The sequence below is a fragment of the Chionomys nivalis genome, chromosome 1 (genome assembly GCF_950005125.1).
Source record: "Chionomys nivalis chromosome 1, mChiNiv1.1, whole genome shotgun sequence".
Classification (NCBI taxonomy): domain Eukaryota; kingdom Metazoa; phylum Chordata; class Mammalia; order Rodentia; family Cricetidae; genus Chionomys; species Chionomys nivalis.
Window position 1 is genome coordinate 36,169,961 of NC_080086.1, and position 16,775 is coordinate 36,186,735.

Consider the following 16,775-nt stretch of genomic DNA (forward strand, 5'->3'; position numbering starts at 1 on the left):
TGTTTAAACAAAAAAAGGGGAAATGATGGAGGAGTTACTTTCATTTAATAAAGAAACTGCCTTGGCCCATTTATAGGCCAGCCCTTAGGTGGGTGGAGTAAACAGACAGAATGCTGGGAGAAAGAAGCCGAGTCAGGAGTCGCCATGATTCTCCCACTCCAGACAGACGCAGGTTAAGATCTTTCCTGGTAAGCCAGCTCATGGTGCTACACAGAATATTAGAAATGGGTTAGATCAGTATGTAAGAGCTAGCCAAAAAGAGGCTGGAACTAAAGGGCTAGGCAGTGTTCAAAAGAATACAGTTTCCATGTAATTATTTCAGGGCATAAGCTAGCCATGCGGGCGGCTGGGTGCCGGGGACGCAGCCCTGCTATTCATATTACAACAGGGATAATCTAGGCCTGACTAAAGACTAAAGATAAATGAATCAGTTTCTCCAAGTCTTTGTATGGGGTGGGGGTGGGTTTGGTGTGAATTTTTCAACAAAGAAAGTTAATCACAGTAAGGACCTACTTTCTCACCAAGATCCTCTGTGGCAGGTCTGTAACATCAGGCAGGGAAAAAAAAGTTCGTTAAATCAAGTTCTAACTGGAGTTTAGCACGTCCTTCATTTGTGACCATGAGTGCTGTCAACAAACCACAGACCCCTCATGAAAGAACGCCTAGATACAATGGTGGTATAGCTAGCTAAAATATCTATGGTGATGGCTAGAGAGATATCTGGCTTAGTGGTTAAGAGCACACATTGCTCTTCCAGGGACCAGAATTCAATTTCCACAGCCACCTGTAACTCTAGCTTCCAGAAGATCTGACACCTCTGTCCTCCTCCAGCCTACACATATGTGGCATATATACACACAGCGTGATTAAAAATAAATTAATTCAAAATTCAAAACAAACAAATAAAGAAAAGAAAAACATTATAAATGCTGTTTTGAAATCGTGGTACTGGATGGGTATCTCTGATCCCACAAACCAAAATCTGACTCTTCCAGCATGTCGACATACCATGGCAAGAGATTTTGTTTTACATGCAAAACAACTATAAGCACATATGCAAGGCATACACAAAACAAATAACTTTATGCTTACAACTGGGTACCATTTCCAAGATTCTTATCAAATATATGTGAATATTCCAATACTCAGAAAAGTCTCAAATCCAAAATGCCTGATTCTAAGCAAAGCAGGTGACTTGACTTGCAGTTCTCAGTCCTGTGTGGGATGCTGCATTGAAGGCACTAACTAAGAACCGTCCATGTCCCTAGGCCACACAGTTACCTTTAAATGTTCTCCAGCTGTGTTTTACCACATCTGCTTTCCTATGTGTTTAATTGATGTGTTAACAATTATTATCCCAAGGAGGCCACAGGGTTCCACCTACTTACCTGGCCATTGAGCCTCAGTGACTGATGGTGACACTGTGTTTTAAGCTACAACCCTTACCTGTGGATCAGAGAGCCGGGAGAGGTCCGGGTACAGATAGAACTTGATGCCTTCAGAGGCACCTGGCAATGTGACACCTCGGATCAGGAGAATCAGCAGCATGATGTAGGGGAAGGTGGCAGTGACATACACGACCTGCCCGGGAGGAGAGAGAGAAGAGTTAGGCAAGAGGGGGAATGATGGGCTTCTTTCTCTCAGCACAGCTCCCTATCCAAGCTGCTGCGTGCTGCAGACTGTCCTTTAGGAATGCTGCCCTGAATTTGATTAGATGCATGGACCATGTTTCTGTATCCATCTATACAGCCCAGGCTCAGCAAGGCAGTTGATGCTGAGCATCTACAGGGTCTTGTTTTCATAGCTGCCAGTAGCTATGGATGCTCATGTCTCTCACATCAAATGACACCATGTTTGCAGAGAGCCCCACGATCCTCTGCGTATAGCAATCCATCTCTTATGACTGACAATACCTGCTACAATGCAAGCACCATGAAATCAGCATTCTGCATTATCTGGGGGAAGAGTGATGAGGAAAACATCTACACATTTCCAACGCAAACCTCCATTCAGTATTTTCTGAGTTTCTTTGAATTCACGGATGTGGCTCCTATATGGCTTTACTGACAGGAAGCAACTAAACTAGACTCATAGAAGCAAAGCATGGGATGGTGGTGCCTCCCTTGTCATCTTTGTCATAGTGAATGTGACATTCCTGTCCATCAAGACGAACATGAGAAGGAGATGCATCATCCAAGGTTGTACATGGTCAGCAACAATGTGTCCTGAATTTAAACATTACTGGGAGGGGAGATTTCATGTTAAGATTCTTACTACAATAAATAGAATTAGAAAAAGGAGTGACAGTGGTGGGCCTCACCAGGAGCCAAGGGGAGAGGATTGTCTCCCGCTACCTACTCCTTAGGAGAGCGTATAATGAGGGCATATGAGGACCTGGACAGCAGTGGGTGCCAAACTCACCGAAAGAAATAGAAATCACAACCCTATTCACGGAGCTCTGTAAAGGATGTTTCCCAAATCACTTCCACATGGGACACTTGCTAATGTTGTCTATCAGACTCTGTCATTTTAAGACTGATACACTTATTGTGTGTGGCTGTGTGCATGGCATGGCACACGTGTGGAGGTCAGAGGAAAATTCCCAAGAATCTCTTTTACCATGTGTATCACAGGGATCAAACTCAGTTTGTCAGGCTGACAACAAGCACCCTATTCTGAGCCATCTTGCTGGTCTTCTATTTCATCTTTTTAAACCTCGCCAGGACTCTTAAATCTATTTCACAACTTATTAATGGGCCAAGACCTGCAATTTTGAAAGTAACTGCTCTCAATAAAAAATAAAATTTTGCCGGGCAGTGGTGGCACACATCTTTAATCCCAGCACTCAGGAAGCAGGGGCAGGTGGATCTCTGTGAGTTTGAGGCCATCCTGGTCTACAGGTGAGTTCCAGGATGGTCAAGACTGCTTCACAGAGAAACTCTGTCTTGAAAAATCAAAATCAATCAATCAAACAAACAAAGAAGCAAACAGTATTTTACTAACCAAAGATAGGCTGGGACGTGGGGGAAGATGGTCATATGGGCAGAGACGAAGCTGGGGGTAGGAAGCTGAGGGAGTGTGAAGGATGCAGCACTGTTTGGAACTCCCTGGGCCTGGTCTGCTTGGAGGCAGATGCCTGGACCCAGAGAAGTTAAGAGAGACTGAACCATAGATTCATGTGGGAACAGAGACAGTGCACTTAAGAGCAGACACACAGCCCTCCTGGTGCCCCCATTCTGAATTCTGCTCATGTAGAGATGACCAATCCATCACACATGCCAGACTCCAGACCCCAACATAGGTGCCAGCCACTCCTCTCACTGGAGGACCCTGAAGGACCCAGTGTCTGCCAGGTTAGACTCTTTTTCTTTTGTCAGTTTCTCTTCTCCAATCACTTGCACTGTCCCTTCTTGAGACCTCCCCAGTGCTGTTTAGAAGGGAGATTATCAGCATTCAATGGCCAGGGACATTCTTACATCCCAGTTTAGCTCTGCATAGCCCTCAGCACACACAGATGCAGCACAGGCTTGCTGGTATCACAGGGAGGGTGTGTGCTCTGAGCAGGCTGACTCTGCTACCACCTCCTGCTCTGTGCAGGCTGGGTCTGATTTGGCCAGGGCTCCAGTCCTTCACATTATTCCTTTGTTCACCTTCTCACTTATTCTTTATCCACTCTCTCAACACTAAAGCCATTCCTGTGTGGTCAGTACCGAGTTATGCCCAGGTGAGGAAGAGTCACACAGCGGGTCTTTCTGCTCTAAGAGGCTAGTGGAAAAGACAGACACAGAGACAGATGATACACTCAGTGGTAGACACAGAGGCAGCAGTTCATGAAAGGTGAAGTCAGTGTGGGTTTCTCCCAGACTAAATGAGTAGGAGCTTAGGACATGGAAACCAGGGATGGAGGGAAGAGGGAAATGGAATTTCTACTGCATGTTAGGCATGCACAGCATATGCATATTCACACACAAAACAGGCACATGCACACACAGGCACATATGCAAATATACATACATGCACTTATGGTGATTGTTTGTATTCTGTCAATCATGTTTTAAATAAACGTTGATTGGCCAGGCAGAAAGTATAGGCGGGTCAACCAGACAGGAAGTAGAGGTGGGGCGATGACAACAGGAGAATGCTGAGAAGGAGGAAGCCCATTCCCCCCACTCCTGCCCAGACTCCAAAGAAGCAAGATGTAAGCTACCCCCCTGAGAAAGGTACCGAGCCATGTGGCTAACATAGATAAGAATAATGGGTTAATATAAGCTACAAGAGCTAATAAGTAGCCTGAGCTAATGGACCAATCAGTTTTTTTTTTGTTTGTTTTTTGTTTTGTTTTTCGAGACAGGGTTTCTCTGTGGATTTGGAGCCTGTCCTGGAACTAGCTCTTGAGCTCTTGTAGACCAGGCTGGTCTCGAACTCACAGAGATCCACCTGCCTCTGCCTCCCAAGTGCTGGGATTAAAGGCGTGCGCCACCACCGCCCGGCGACCAATCAGTTTTATAACTTACAGAGATCTCTGTGTGATTTTCTTTGGGGTTTGCCGGCTGTGGGGAACTGGGCAGAACATAAACCCCAAAAAGCAGGTCCCTTCATGTTACACACATACCTGCACAGAAACACATGCATACATACACTCCTGACTGCACACACACTGTATACACATATGTGCATATGATAGCAGTACTGGCTTTACTCATCACACATAGCTGCACACTGGGCAAGTGCAGATGGTGCACCAAGCATGGGGAGTTATCATCTTTTATATACGAGAAAGGACAGAGAGCTCATCCCCCTGCCCAAATCACCCAGCTAATAAATCAAGACTGGGTGTGGATTGATAGCCACATCAACTTGTTTCCAAGGTCACTTATCTGAACATCCCACCACACATGAGATCATCATGACATTCCTAAAAATTCCACATTAATTCCCCCATCTGAGAGAAGCCCAGTCATATGGTTAGCACAAAGCACATCTCACTGGTTCATGTATGTATGTATGTATGTATGTATGTATGTATGTATGTATGTATGATTCTTTTGGGTTATACTCAGTGAGCTTAAATCTACAAGTCAGGTGTAGAGTAACAACCTAGCTGCTCTCATTTAGTAACACCCACGTGTCGATCAGATGCAGTGGCCAGGAGCTGCCACGTCCCAGGCTCCCCATCGTTTCTTCCTCCAGCTCAGCTGCCATGAGTCCTTGCTCACACAGTTGAAGGATGAGAATGTAAAACATAAGGACAATTCACATTCATAGGAATTTACCCTTAGTCTGTGAGGCCACTTTGGCGAGGCTGAATTTGTCAGTTTTCCTCTGATGTCTCTATAGAGTGGATAGAGTTACTGGAAAATACTGACTCCTTAAGACCTGACCAAATGTACTACCCTCACTGTGCACAAGCAGTATAGACAGTAGCTTGAGCCTCAAAATGGTGGTGGTGTGACCATTAAGTGGCCGATGGTTCTGAAGCAATGCCACAATTTGCAGCTCCCAGTAGGTGTTCTGTTTCTTATTACATCAGGACAGTCATGCTCCCCAACTGATGTCCATACCTTCATTTTTATACTTTTTTGTTTTTGTTTTAAGTCCTTTATATCCACCTTTTTATTCCATCAATTGTTAGAACAAGCTCCTGTTAATGACACTTTTTCTCTTCAGGGTATATTATGTCTTGTTAAGGTACAGAATCACTCCTAAAATTCTTCATTTTTACATCACTGTGTAATACTCAGTAATGCTTCCATAGCTGACTTTACTCCAAATGCTACATATAGCAAGGCTGTGGGACTGAGAAATATTTGGTATTCCATGAATAAGGAGGATTTAAAAAGTAATATGGCACACAATCATGGACCTATCCCAGATCCCCGTTGCTGACCTACAGCTGCCAACTTTGATCTGCAAGGAGCTTTACTTTGGGGAGAGTGTATCAGCCAAAGTCCAGATTTGTTAAGAGGTGGGTATTAACATGTGGTGAAATAGCCATGGACCTGCTGACTTCAGAACAGTACTTTTGGAGAGAGAGATGTTGTTCTTGATTGTTCTTCCAGAGACTGCATCCTGAGCCTTTGCTTTGATGGAAGCTCCTTGGCTGCCCTGTTAGTTTGTGTACCAGCGATCATTCCTTTTCTGGTCCGAGAGAAGGCCATTCGAGCAGAAGTGACCCTGTATTGAGAAAAATGTGGTATGGGAATAATACCTGCTGTGGTTGCAGTCATCACGGTCTCTGCTGCCGCCGCTGCGACAGTTGCTGAACTGGCAATGGCCCAAACGTCTCTTGTGGTGGACACTGTCTAGATTCTCTCAGCACCCATTTTTACACTTTTAATAAAACCATAAAGGAAAGATAATGTGCAAATGAGCTGCCCACAGACCACAAGTAGGCAAGTTTACTGCCAGAGAGAAACTACTGTCTGATATGTGTTACCCAAGATTCACTCATAAGCCAAAGTTTGACAGTATCAACAGGGATACAAAAGATGGTTTGGGAGCATAATTATACAATATACACAAGGTATGAGTGGGGTCTGATGTGGGATTTCCCTCTGTATGCTATGAATATGTTTTATTGCCATTGGTTAATAAAGAAGCTGCTTGGGCCTATGGCAGGGCAGAATAGAACTAGGTGGGAAAACTAAACTGAATGCTGGGAGAAAGAAGGTGGAGTCAGGCAGATGTCATGTAGCTGCCAAAGGAGAAAGATGCTGGAAACTTAATGGTAGGCCACAGCCTCATGGTGATACATAGATCAATAGAAATGGGTTAATTCAAGAAGTTAGGGTTAGTTCGAAACATACCTAAGTTATTGGCCAAACTGTTATAATTAATATAATTTCTGTTTGATCATTCAGGTCTGGGAGGTCGAGAATTGAAAAAGTAGCCTCCATTTACAAAATGATGCCTACGATCTGGCATAGATCCACATAAGCCCAAAAAAAGCTTAAAAAGATGAGGGCCACAAAAACAGGAGCCAAACACAGCTTCTTGGTAGCTGCATGTTTTTTCATGTAGGCTCTGTTTGTGGCTCCAAGCAGAGGCATGGCTCCTTTAAGAAATGGCTTTATTTCTGGTTCATACTGGCGGCATGAATGACTCTGGCTCTTTTGGGAGCTCCTGCTACAAAATATTTGGGGTTTGTGAGCAGAGTGCTACAAGTTGCTTAATGGTGACATAGATCTGCTGCATCCCTGGAGCTGGGGCAATGAGAACAGATGGCAGAGCAGTTAGTAAACATACTCTGCCATATAAAAAGGCCAAGAGAGGTGGAGCCAGCATCCAAGGCCACTGCGACCAAGCGCTTACCATTTTCAAAGTGCTCTTGGTCAGAAAATGATTACAGATACACAATAAGACAGATTTAGACAAAAAAAAAATACCTCTAATGGGTCACAGTGTTAGATAAATGTACATGGGCTTTTGAGAGAGAAGAAGGAGTACAAAGAGTCACAGATTAAAGTAGTAAATATAATTAAATATTAAAAAGTAATAGAGTAAAAAATTAAGCCATAAAGATGGAAAATTTGCATAAAGATGAAAAATGTCTGGAGTATGTATATTATTGTATTTTCCTTGAATTTTTTGATTGAGAATGAGCTAAGTACAGAGATACATTTCATTGCAAAGGCTGTTAAACCAACATATATATATATATATATATATATATATATATATATATATATATTTTAAAGGTATCTTGACTTAAAAATTTGAGTCTAAGGATATGCTACTTTGGAAAAGAGGTTCTGCATTTGCTTCCACAGAGGATGGGAACTTATGGATTTCTTCCAGACTAATATGGTTTGATGGGACAAGACCCCCCCCAAGGTCTCCATGTACCCTAAAAATACTTCACCCAACAAACAGCAGGAAGAAATTAGGAGAAAACTATGCCCACATTCCCAAAATGACTATTTGCAAATATTTCTTTTCATTTTAAAAGGGATAGTTATAAATGATTAACGGGCAAAGTAAAGTTCTAACAAAAAATAAGGGGGATATGATGTAGAGATAAATATTTTGCAATGGTATGGATCTTAGTCTATTGATACAAATTTAAGGTTGATTTTGTTATGCTGTGTATATGTGTTTCTGCTCTTGTTAAAGGTATTGTGCATCTCATTTAAAATGTAATGTATAATTAAAAATTACAGAATAATAGTCATTTATAATAATCAAATTTTAATCACATTAGTTAGAAATATATTTCAGTTAAATAATCTTCAACACTTCAAAGACCTACAGAATATGGCATTTAAAATGTTTTAAAAACTTATACTTTTCTTGACAGTGAGACATGTTTAATTCTTGCAATATCAATTACTTCAAAGAGATTGATGAACACTGAAAAAGCTTGTTATGAAATTTGCCTTCCATGTGACAAGGCTTGCCATTTGGGCAAGAAATTGTTCTTGCCTGGATTGCTTGATGGTATGCTGTATAAACTGGACATTCAGGACCCACAAAAAATGACTTCTGAACTTGCCTAAAGAAGGTGAGATAGCCCTTCAGGGTTCCTGCTTCATAAAAGAGTCTGCCAGACATTCTGCAGGATACAGAAGAAAGTGATTGACAAACTGCCAATATAGGCAAAACAGTCTTTCAAATTTCCTGCTTTACGGAAAATTTTCCAGATACTATGGGTATGTAGGCTAAATATGGATACCCCAATGGTACAGAAGAACTTTGGGTGACTGTACAAGCAGTGAAATGTCCTGTCATTTCTTGAACTTTGAAAGTTGTTTACAATGCATTTCCTGTTTACTTAGGTAATATTATATCCTGCTGGGGTCTTTGATGGAGTTGAAGACAGTTATAGTTTCCCTTGGTTATAATAAAAGATAAATTAGATACAAAACTTTAGGCTCACAAAGATAAGATAGATGATAGACTATTTTCTTTAATTTTTGCCTAATACAAATAGACTAAATTTTGTAATTGTAACTCTTGCTTGCTACCTGTTTTGTTATATTTAATTTTATTATGCTAATGTTAAAATCTTACTTTTTAGTTAGACAGAAAAGGGCAGATGATAGGGGATTCCCCTCTGTATGCTATGAATATGTTTTATTTCCATTGGTAATAAAGAAGCTGCTTTGGTCTGTAGCAGAGGAAAATATAGCTAGGCAGGAAAACTAAACTGAATGCTGGGAGAAAGAAGGCAGAGTCAAGCAGATGTCATGTAGCTGCTGAAGGAGCAAGCTGCCAGAACCTTACAAGTATGCCACAGCCTCATGGTGATACATAGACTAAAAGAAATTAGTGAATTTAAGATATAAGAGCTAGAAATTTGCCTGAACCATTGGCAAAACAGTGTTGTAATTAATATAGTTTTATTTGGGTCTGAGTAGTCAGGAAACATAAGAGCAATCTCCACTTACAGAGGTCAAAGTTGGAAATGTAATATCTCCCCAAATCCTTTCTGATGTGTTTCTATTTTTGGTTACTCCCGGTATTTGTGCTGTCTTTGACTTTTTTCCCCTGAGAGCATCTGTTTCTGTTAGCACATAGATCTGGCAGTCAAGAGATTGCCCACAGACAACACGTGCTGGCACCCACTTGTGCTCTTGTCAGACACTACTAATCAATCACAGCATTCGTTGCAGCTGAGCCTGCCCACAGCCTCAGAGCAACCCATGGAGTACTCCAGCTGTGCTGCAACCCATCTGTTATGCCGGATACCCATGTCTCATTGTGCATTTCCAGTTTTCTTAATAAAAGACTGATGTGGGAGTGATTTCTTTCTAATCTGTTGCTTTCATTGGTTAATTAATAAAAAAACTGCCTAGGCCCATTTGATAGGCCAACCCTTAGGTGGGTGGAGTAAACAGAACAGAATGCTGGGAGAAAGAAGCCGAGTCAGAGAGTCGCCATGATTCTCCCACCCAACACAGACGCAGGTTAAGATCTTCCCTGGTAAGCCAGCTCATGGTGCTATACAGAATATTAGAAATGGGTTAGATCAATGTGTAAGAGCTAGCCAATAAGAGGCTGGAACAAATGGGCCAGGCAGTGTTTAAAAGAATACAGTTTCTGTGTAATTATTTCGGGGCATAAGCTAGCCGTGCAGGTGGCCAGGTGCCAGGAACGTAGCCCGCCGCTCCATATTACTACAAAAGACTGTGTGCACGTGGATTTGAGTCCCCAGTGTCTGCATACTGTGCTGCAGGGTCAAACAGGAAAAGAAGGCTGCGGAGGGAAGCACTTCCCAAATCTCTGAGACATATGTGTTAAAGTAGCTTGGAGCTGGGCATTCCTGGGCAAGTAGGAGTGGCAGAGGCCAGGGATATGGGATAGACACAGAATATGCCTTCTGAACATCTAGAAGCTTCCAGGTGGTCACTGGGGTGATGGGGAAGTTATGGTCTTTCCTTAGCTGTTCCCATATGCCATTATAGGCAATTCCTTCCATTTGGCCCATTCACTGTATTCTGAGTTCACCGCAAGGGTCCCTCACTTCCTTCCTTCTAGGTCACTATGACAGTCCAGTGCTGTCCACACTGCTGCTAGGTTCAGCAACAAATATCTGGTTCATCTCTGTCCTGTGAGTCTCAGCCAGCAGACTATGCTCAAGGTGGGGTGCAGTGAAAGGATCGAGTCTTGGTGGTGAGTGTGAGCATCCAATCCTGCTTCTTGTTGTGTGACTTGGCAAGTCTTCACCCATCCCCACCGCCAGTTCCTCACTGCTAGGGAGCATGCCAGGCTCTTCCAAGTCCCCTGTCTTTTCCCAGCCTCCCTTTGTTCACAGAGTCCATTGCCAGCTCAAGGCCACCCACAGTGTTCACCCTCTGTGTGTCTGAGTCCCCACACAGCTGGCTGAGCTTCCTCTAGGTCACATGTTCTGCCCTCCACCAGGATGTCCTTGTCCCATCTCACAGCTCTGGTATAAATGTTAACTGGATTCATGAAATAACCAGGCCAGCTTGAAGATAAATAGTTATATTTTTACTTATTATAAGGGGAAACTCATGCCACGAGAAAGGGAAGTCCAAGCTACTCGGTATCCCGGGAATCACCCAGAGAGAGCAAGGACCTGGCCCGTCCCAGTTTTCTTCCTGGGCTTTAGGTAGCCACGCCTTAATTAGGCTCCACTTCTTTGGTTAACAAAGCTTCCCCCATCACCTCCCCCTTTTGTCTAAACAAGATCAATCCAAACCCAATACAACTATATACAACAGGAACAGATACCAAATATAAAATTACAAACAATATAAGCAATATTAAGCAAGGAACACATAACAAAAGTTTTAATAAACATTTTATTGCATCGGAAATAAGCTTGGCTAAATCATGAGGAAGGTAACTACAACTATCTAATCTTCAACCACATCAAAGACCTGAGAAGGGAAACAGTATTACTTGAGTAAGCAGGAAGTGCAATCAAGCAACTTCCAAAATGTGCAACAAATGACAGAGACAACTGGCTACCTGGACAATCACCCAAAGTCTCATTTGCAACATTGAAGCAACCAACTTTGGCTAAGGACTAAAATGACTGACAGACCATTTTTTAAGGCAAGAAACTTTTAAAACTATCTTACCCTGTCTTGGCAGGATTTGACAATCCTGTTTTATCTATTTACGGATACTATGTATCTTGTCAGTGGTTGAGGTATGGGCATTTCTTTGCCCAAAGGTCAGTTTTGATAAGAAGAAAACAAGCTCCAAGTGGAGTGTCTTTGGTGCTCAACATTCTCTGGGGAAAAGATCCGTAGCTCAGCGGCAAACAGCAAAAGACTGTGTTAAACTGTATTTTTGTGTTTAAAATTAAGCTCTCTCAGGTTTTTGAGTGGATTTAGTTGGCCACATTGGGCTGCCAATTGTAAATGTTAACTTGAATTGTAAAATAACCAGGTCAGCTTGAAGATAAACAGTTATATTTTTACTTATTATAAAGGGAAACTCACGCCACGAGAATGGAAAGTCCAAGCTCCTCTATGTCCCGTGGGAATCACCCAGAGAGAGCGGGCACCTGGCCCACCCTAGTTTTTCTTCCTGGGCTTCAGGTAGCCCTTCCTTAATTAGGTTCCACTTCTTAGAGGAGATTGGTTAACAAAGCTTCCCCCATCACTCTGGAAGCAGATGCTCACAGTGGTTGACTTAAAATATCCCTGCCCACCTCAGAAGTGACCTCTCACCCCCACAAACAAAAACTGCCAGCCAAGATGTTGTTATGAGGACTGCCATGTCCTCACTCCTATGCAATGGCTGTCACCCTTCACTTGAGCCATCTCAGCTCTCTCTAGCACCAAATACTAGGGTTGCCTTGCCTGACAAGGTGATGACTTCTAAAATGGAAGAATGGACTTTTATGTGTGATTTCTGCTACACCCACAGGTCCCGGAGTATAGGGGGCATGTGAGCTGAACACAGTCCCTGTTTGTTGGCTGGAAGAGCAGAACCATGAACTTAGTCTAGAATGCAGATCATTTAAAATATGACTTTTGCACTAGGTCCATGTGAAACTCTGGAGCCGCATGAACTGGGTTTGGTGAGTGTTGGATTTTAGGTGTATTTATAAGGAAAGTTATCAAGGGATTCCCTTGTAACAGACCCCCCCCCCAGGTCAGACTCTGAGAATCAGGGGTCTCATGATCAAGGTACTCCCTGGCAAGGAGTAGGGTTCCTCTGAAGGCATCTGAGAACCCAGGATATGTCTGGAAGAGGCAGGACGTGGTCATAACACTTGGACCTAGGCTAGATGATGGGGTGTCTCAGACAGGCACAGTAAGTTCTTTGACAAGGTAGTCCTAGCCAGGTTGTTCCTTGCTGTTGCCAGCAGTGGCTCAGACCCAGGGAGGAGGGTCCCATTTGTCAGCCTCCTTAGGCCTAGGCCATGAGGCCTCTGTGCCCCAAGCCCACCCCTAGGTTAATAAAGAGTTTCACTATTATTTAATCCCTTTGCATCAGGTCACCTCCTTCTGCACAGAAAGGTCGCATAATTGTGGTAATTATACTGTATCCTGTCTTAATTGACTCTAATTGCTCATTTGCATCCCAATACTGGGATCCTGGGGTGCCTTTCCCCCTACTTCCAGGACACAGCTATTTATTCCATAGCAGGGAGACTGTCTGGTCACTGGGAATGCCACAGAGTTTGTAGAAAGGCCTTTCCTCCCTGTGCTTTTCAGGACAATGGGGTGAGTTATAAAGTGGAGAGCTGTTCAAAGGGCGTTTGGAAATTGATGTGGGGACAGAGGCCTAGGTCCACAGGGTCAGCAGATGCAGAATGTGGGGCTTCTCAGGCTGATTCCATTTTGCACGAGGGGAGAGGGCATGATACAGAGAAGACAGGGACAGGCTAATTCAAGCTTCAGTCACTCCTACACTATATTCCACAACTGGACTCCCATATGTGTGCTAACCTTTGCTATTTACCTGAATCTTCTAAACGTCAGCGTGTCTTTTATGTTACCAGATATGACAAGGAAACTGAACTGCTGCCATGGGCAGCAAGTTATCTCTGGTCCAACGGGATGGTAACTGTAAAATTAAATGTGGTTAAGTAAGAGGAGAATAAATTCGGGCCCAAGCCTGTCTTGGGGTGCTCTGTCTGTGTCTAAAGAAAGGGAAACAGGTTTGAGAGACACTAACCTTAGGTCAACCCCTCCTGGACTCAGCCAAGAAAGCGACTGTCTCACAATGTGACTGGATGCCCTTATTTGTGTTTTATGTGGATAAGATCATTCTGAGGCTCGCCATCAATAGAGTTCCTTCCATGTTTGTAGTGAAAGATCAGATGGATGCTATGTGAGATTCTCCTTAGGTCTCAGCATTTCTAAGAGACTGTCAAGTGTGAGCTTTCCCTAAGAACCAGGACTCCATGGCGCTCTCCAGGGTTCTGACACTGATTTGGGTTGCCATAACTATACAGAGCCTTGGGCAATGCCTCTGGTTAGCTGAGACCTGCAGGGTGCCAGCAATGGCTCACACTGTCATCTCTAACCTGCCTTCGACACTGATTATGTGGGTTTCTCTCTATACTCTGCAGACTGACTCCCTCAACGATTAGGGAGGTGGCTTGTCTTGGGGCACAGCAGGAAGCTCTAGGAAGTTTGACCTGTCCATGCTGCAGTTTCTGCATGCCTTCCATCCCTGCCCTTAGCCCCCATGCTTCAGCCTCTGCATGCCTCCCATGCCTGGCCTTAACCTTCATGCTGAAGATTCTGCATGCTTTCCACGCTTGCCTTTAACCCAGAGCCTCTGGCTTGACTGTATTTTGACAGAAACTCATCATTACCCACTACCTCGGTCAGAGAAAGCCTATGCAATGTCCCTGCCCATTTCCCTCTCCAGATGGTCATTCCAGCACATCTGCCTGTCCTGTAGGCTAGAAAGCACAACACTAAACACCCAGTCTTTAGACAACCACTCTTCTGACTGTCACTAGATCTCTGCTAGTCCTCCTACCTGGATTTCTAAGAACCACTCCCAGGATTCCCAGGGAAGAATATTCTAACAGTCACCAAGTAGTCAGACATACCTGCCACTGAGGACTTGCTAGACTTTGAGAAGAAGTGAAGAAGATGAGAATCTGAAGAGTGGAGGCTGCCATAAACATAGTTGGCTTCCCACATTTTTTTTTATTACTTTTAAAGCTATTTCCCAAGAATATTCTAACAAAATTTGTGTATATTGGGGAAAACATACTTCTAAGTAACTAAATCTGAAATAGATACTGTCAGGTTTTCACAAAACAATAAGGGTATTTCCCTATGGAAGCAATGCATTTTAACAAGAGTGGTATTTCCTTGGGCAGTCAGAGAGAGAATTGTTAAGCAACAACCAACTAGTGGTGTTTTAATAATGGCTGTCATTAAACACTGGGCACTTCAGGATGCATCCCAGACTGGCATCCCTGGAGCGGGTGAAGGAGGAAGAGAGGAAGGTGCTGGGTGACAGCATCAGAGAAGGGCCCAGCTTAGTGTAGGGATCAGACCTTAGAACTCACTGCAATGCCATGAGGGACCCCTAATATCTACTCCCTCTTCTGCAGTAATGAGACCTCTCTTAAGAGTGTGTGTGTGTGTGTGTGTGTGTGTGTGTGTGTGTGGTGGGTGTGATGACACATCTTCTTCAATTCAGACTGGTTGGCCAGCAAGTCTTTGACATCCTTTTCTACCTTCCTGCTGCAAGGATTGTAGCATAAATTCCTACACCAAGATTTTTATCTGGGTGCTGGGATCCAAATTCTTCATTGGCTGAAAAACTCTCCCCAGACCAAGACTCCTCATTTTCAACAGACCCCATGGCTGTCTAATCCTAAAGATCCCCCACAGTGAGGTGGCCATGTGAAAACAACTAGCCAATCAGACACAAACAAAAGTGCTGTGTACCACTTCCAAGAGATGCCCATGAAGGAAAGGGCAAGATAGTACCCTTCCACCTTGCTTTTGTGTAGGCTGGAATAAAGACAAGGTCTCTTAGGCTATGAAACTGTGAGAAATACCCTAAATTAGGCAAGAGGAAGAATAGAAGACTGGACCCCTGTGGCTGGCCCATCTGGTGAGAGGGAAGGGATGAGCCTTAGCCCAATACAGAATGTAACTAGCCACCAGCTACCTCTCTGACCTTGGGAAGGTGCTGCTATTCCCACTCTGGGTCTTTTTTGTTATTAAATGAAGGCATTGGCTAAGAAGATCCATATGCCCCTTCCACAGACACACAGAGATGTTGACGATGACCCGAGAACCCCAGAAGCAGGCTATCGAGAGTGACCATCTGCTCCCTCTGGAGTCAACCATGAATATCAACAAATAGGAAGGGCTCAGCTATAAAATTAAAGCTTCAAGCTTCTCTGCCATGGTTCAAGAGGAGTGCTGATGGGGACCTGCACTTAGGGTGCCTCACCATGCACAAGGTGTGTGCATGGTTCTCTGAGCTTACATCTTCCCGGTTTGCGAGGAGAGGTCAATTCCCACACAAATAATGAAGGTAGATCAGAGGTTACCATCACTCCATCATGAGAAAGGCTGGAGTGGCCTCTCATTCTAGCAAATGAGTAGCCTTTGTGTGTAGGGAACAATATAGCAGGGGTTCTAGACTTCAGGCAGAGGCTGCATTAGTCCCATTTTAGCTATGAGAGGGTCAGGACAGTGGTCCTGGAAAATCCTTAGGACACCACCTCACTAATAGACTCGGGGTGGGACTGGAAAGAGGGGCTAATTCGCTGGCTGGGGAAGCCTGGGGGAAAGGGCCAGGAGAGGAGGTGACCCACAGCACAGAGATGCATGCATGGCCATCACTCCCTGACTCCGCAAGGAAGCAGAGGTAGGGCGTGAGAAATCAGCCCAAGCAGTCTGCCAGTGAGAATCATCAGCTGTAGCAGGTGACAGGACCCCATGCAGAATCTCAGGGCCTGGGAAAGAGTGGGCAAGGAGCCCAGGCCCTTAGAAGCTTGGGGAATGCTGTCTTCTTTATGATGGCTGGGACCATAAAGATCGCCTCTACCCGTGATTCATTCTAACCCTGAACTCCGTGCATCCACAGTTCAGCAATCAAGGCCATTCTGGGAAGAAGTAGAGGGCTGAGAAGGGAATGTGCTGAGTTCAAGAGATGCCACTGACGATGGCACTAACCTCCTCATCCACTCTATCTACAGTGTTGCCATGTTGTCTAATTGCAGAAAACAAAACCTATGACCATGTCCAGAAGGAAACACACTTGAACAACCAGGAAAGGACAGGATTTCAGGCCAGATCCACCTGACTTTAAAGCCTGTTCCCTGACCACCACATGTACCAGTGTGGGAGTCTTTCCCTGTGATCCAA

At 44.1% G+C, this 16,775-nt stretch overlaps 1 protein-coding gene across 1 annotated transcript in view; it reads right to left on the reverse strand.

Moving 5' to 3' along the window:
- Slc6a11 (solute carrier family 6 member 11) overlaps window positions 1-16,775 on the reverse strand; it is a 120,889-nt gene that overhangs the window by 56,256 nt on the left and 47,858 nt on the right. The window contains exon 6 of the mRNA XM_057767061.1: window positions 1,447-1,581. Coding sequence (XP_057623044.1) covers window positions 1,447-1,581 — 135 coding nt within the window. The remainder of the gene's footprint in view (window positions 1-1,446; window positions 1,582-16,775) is intronic.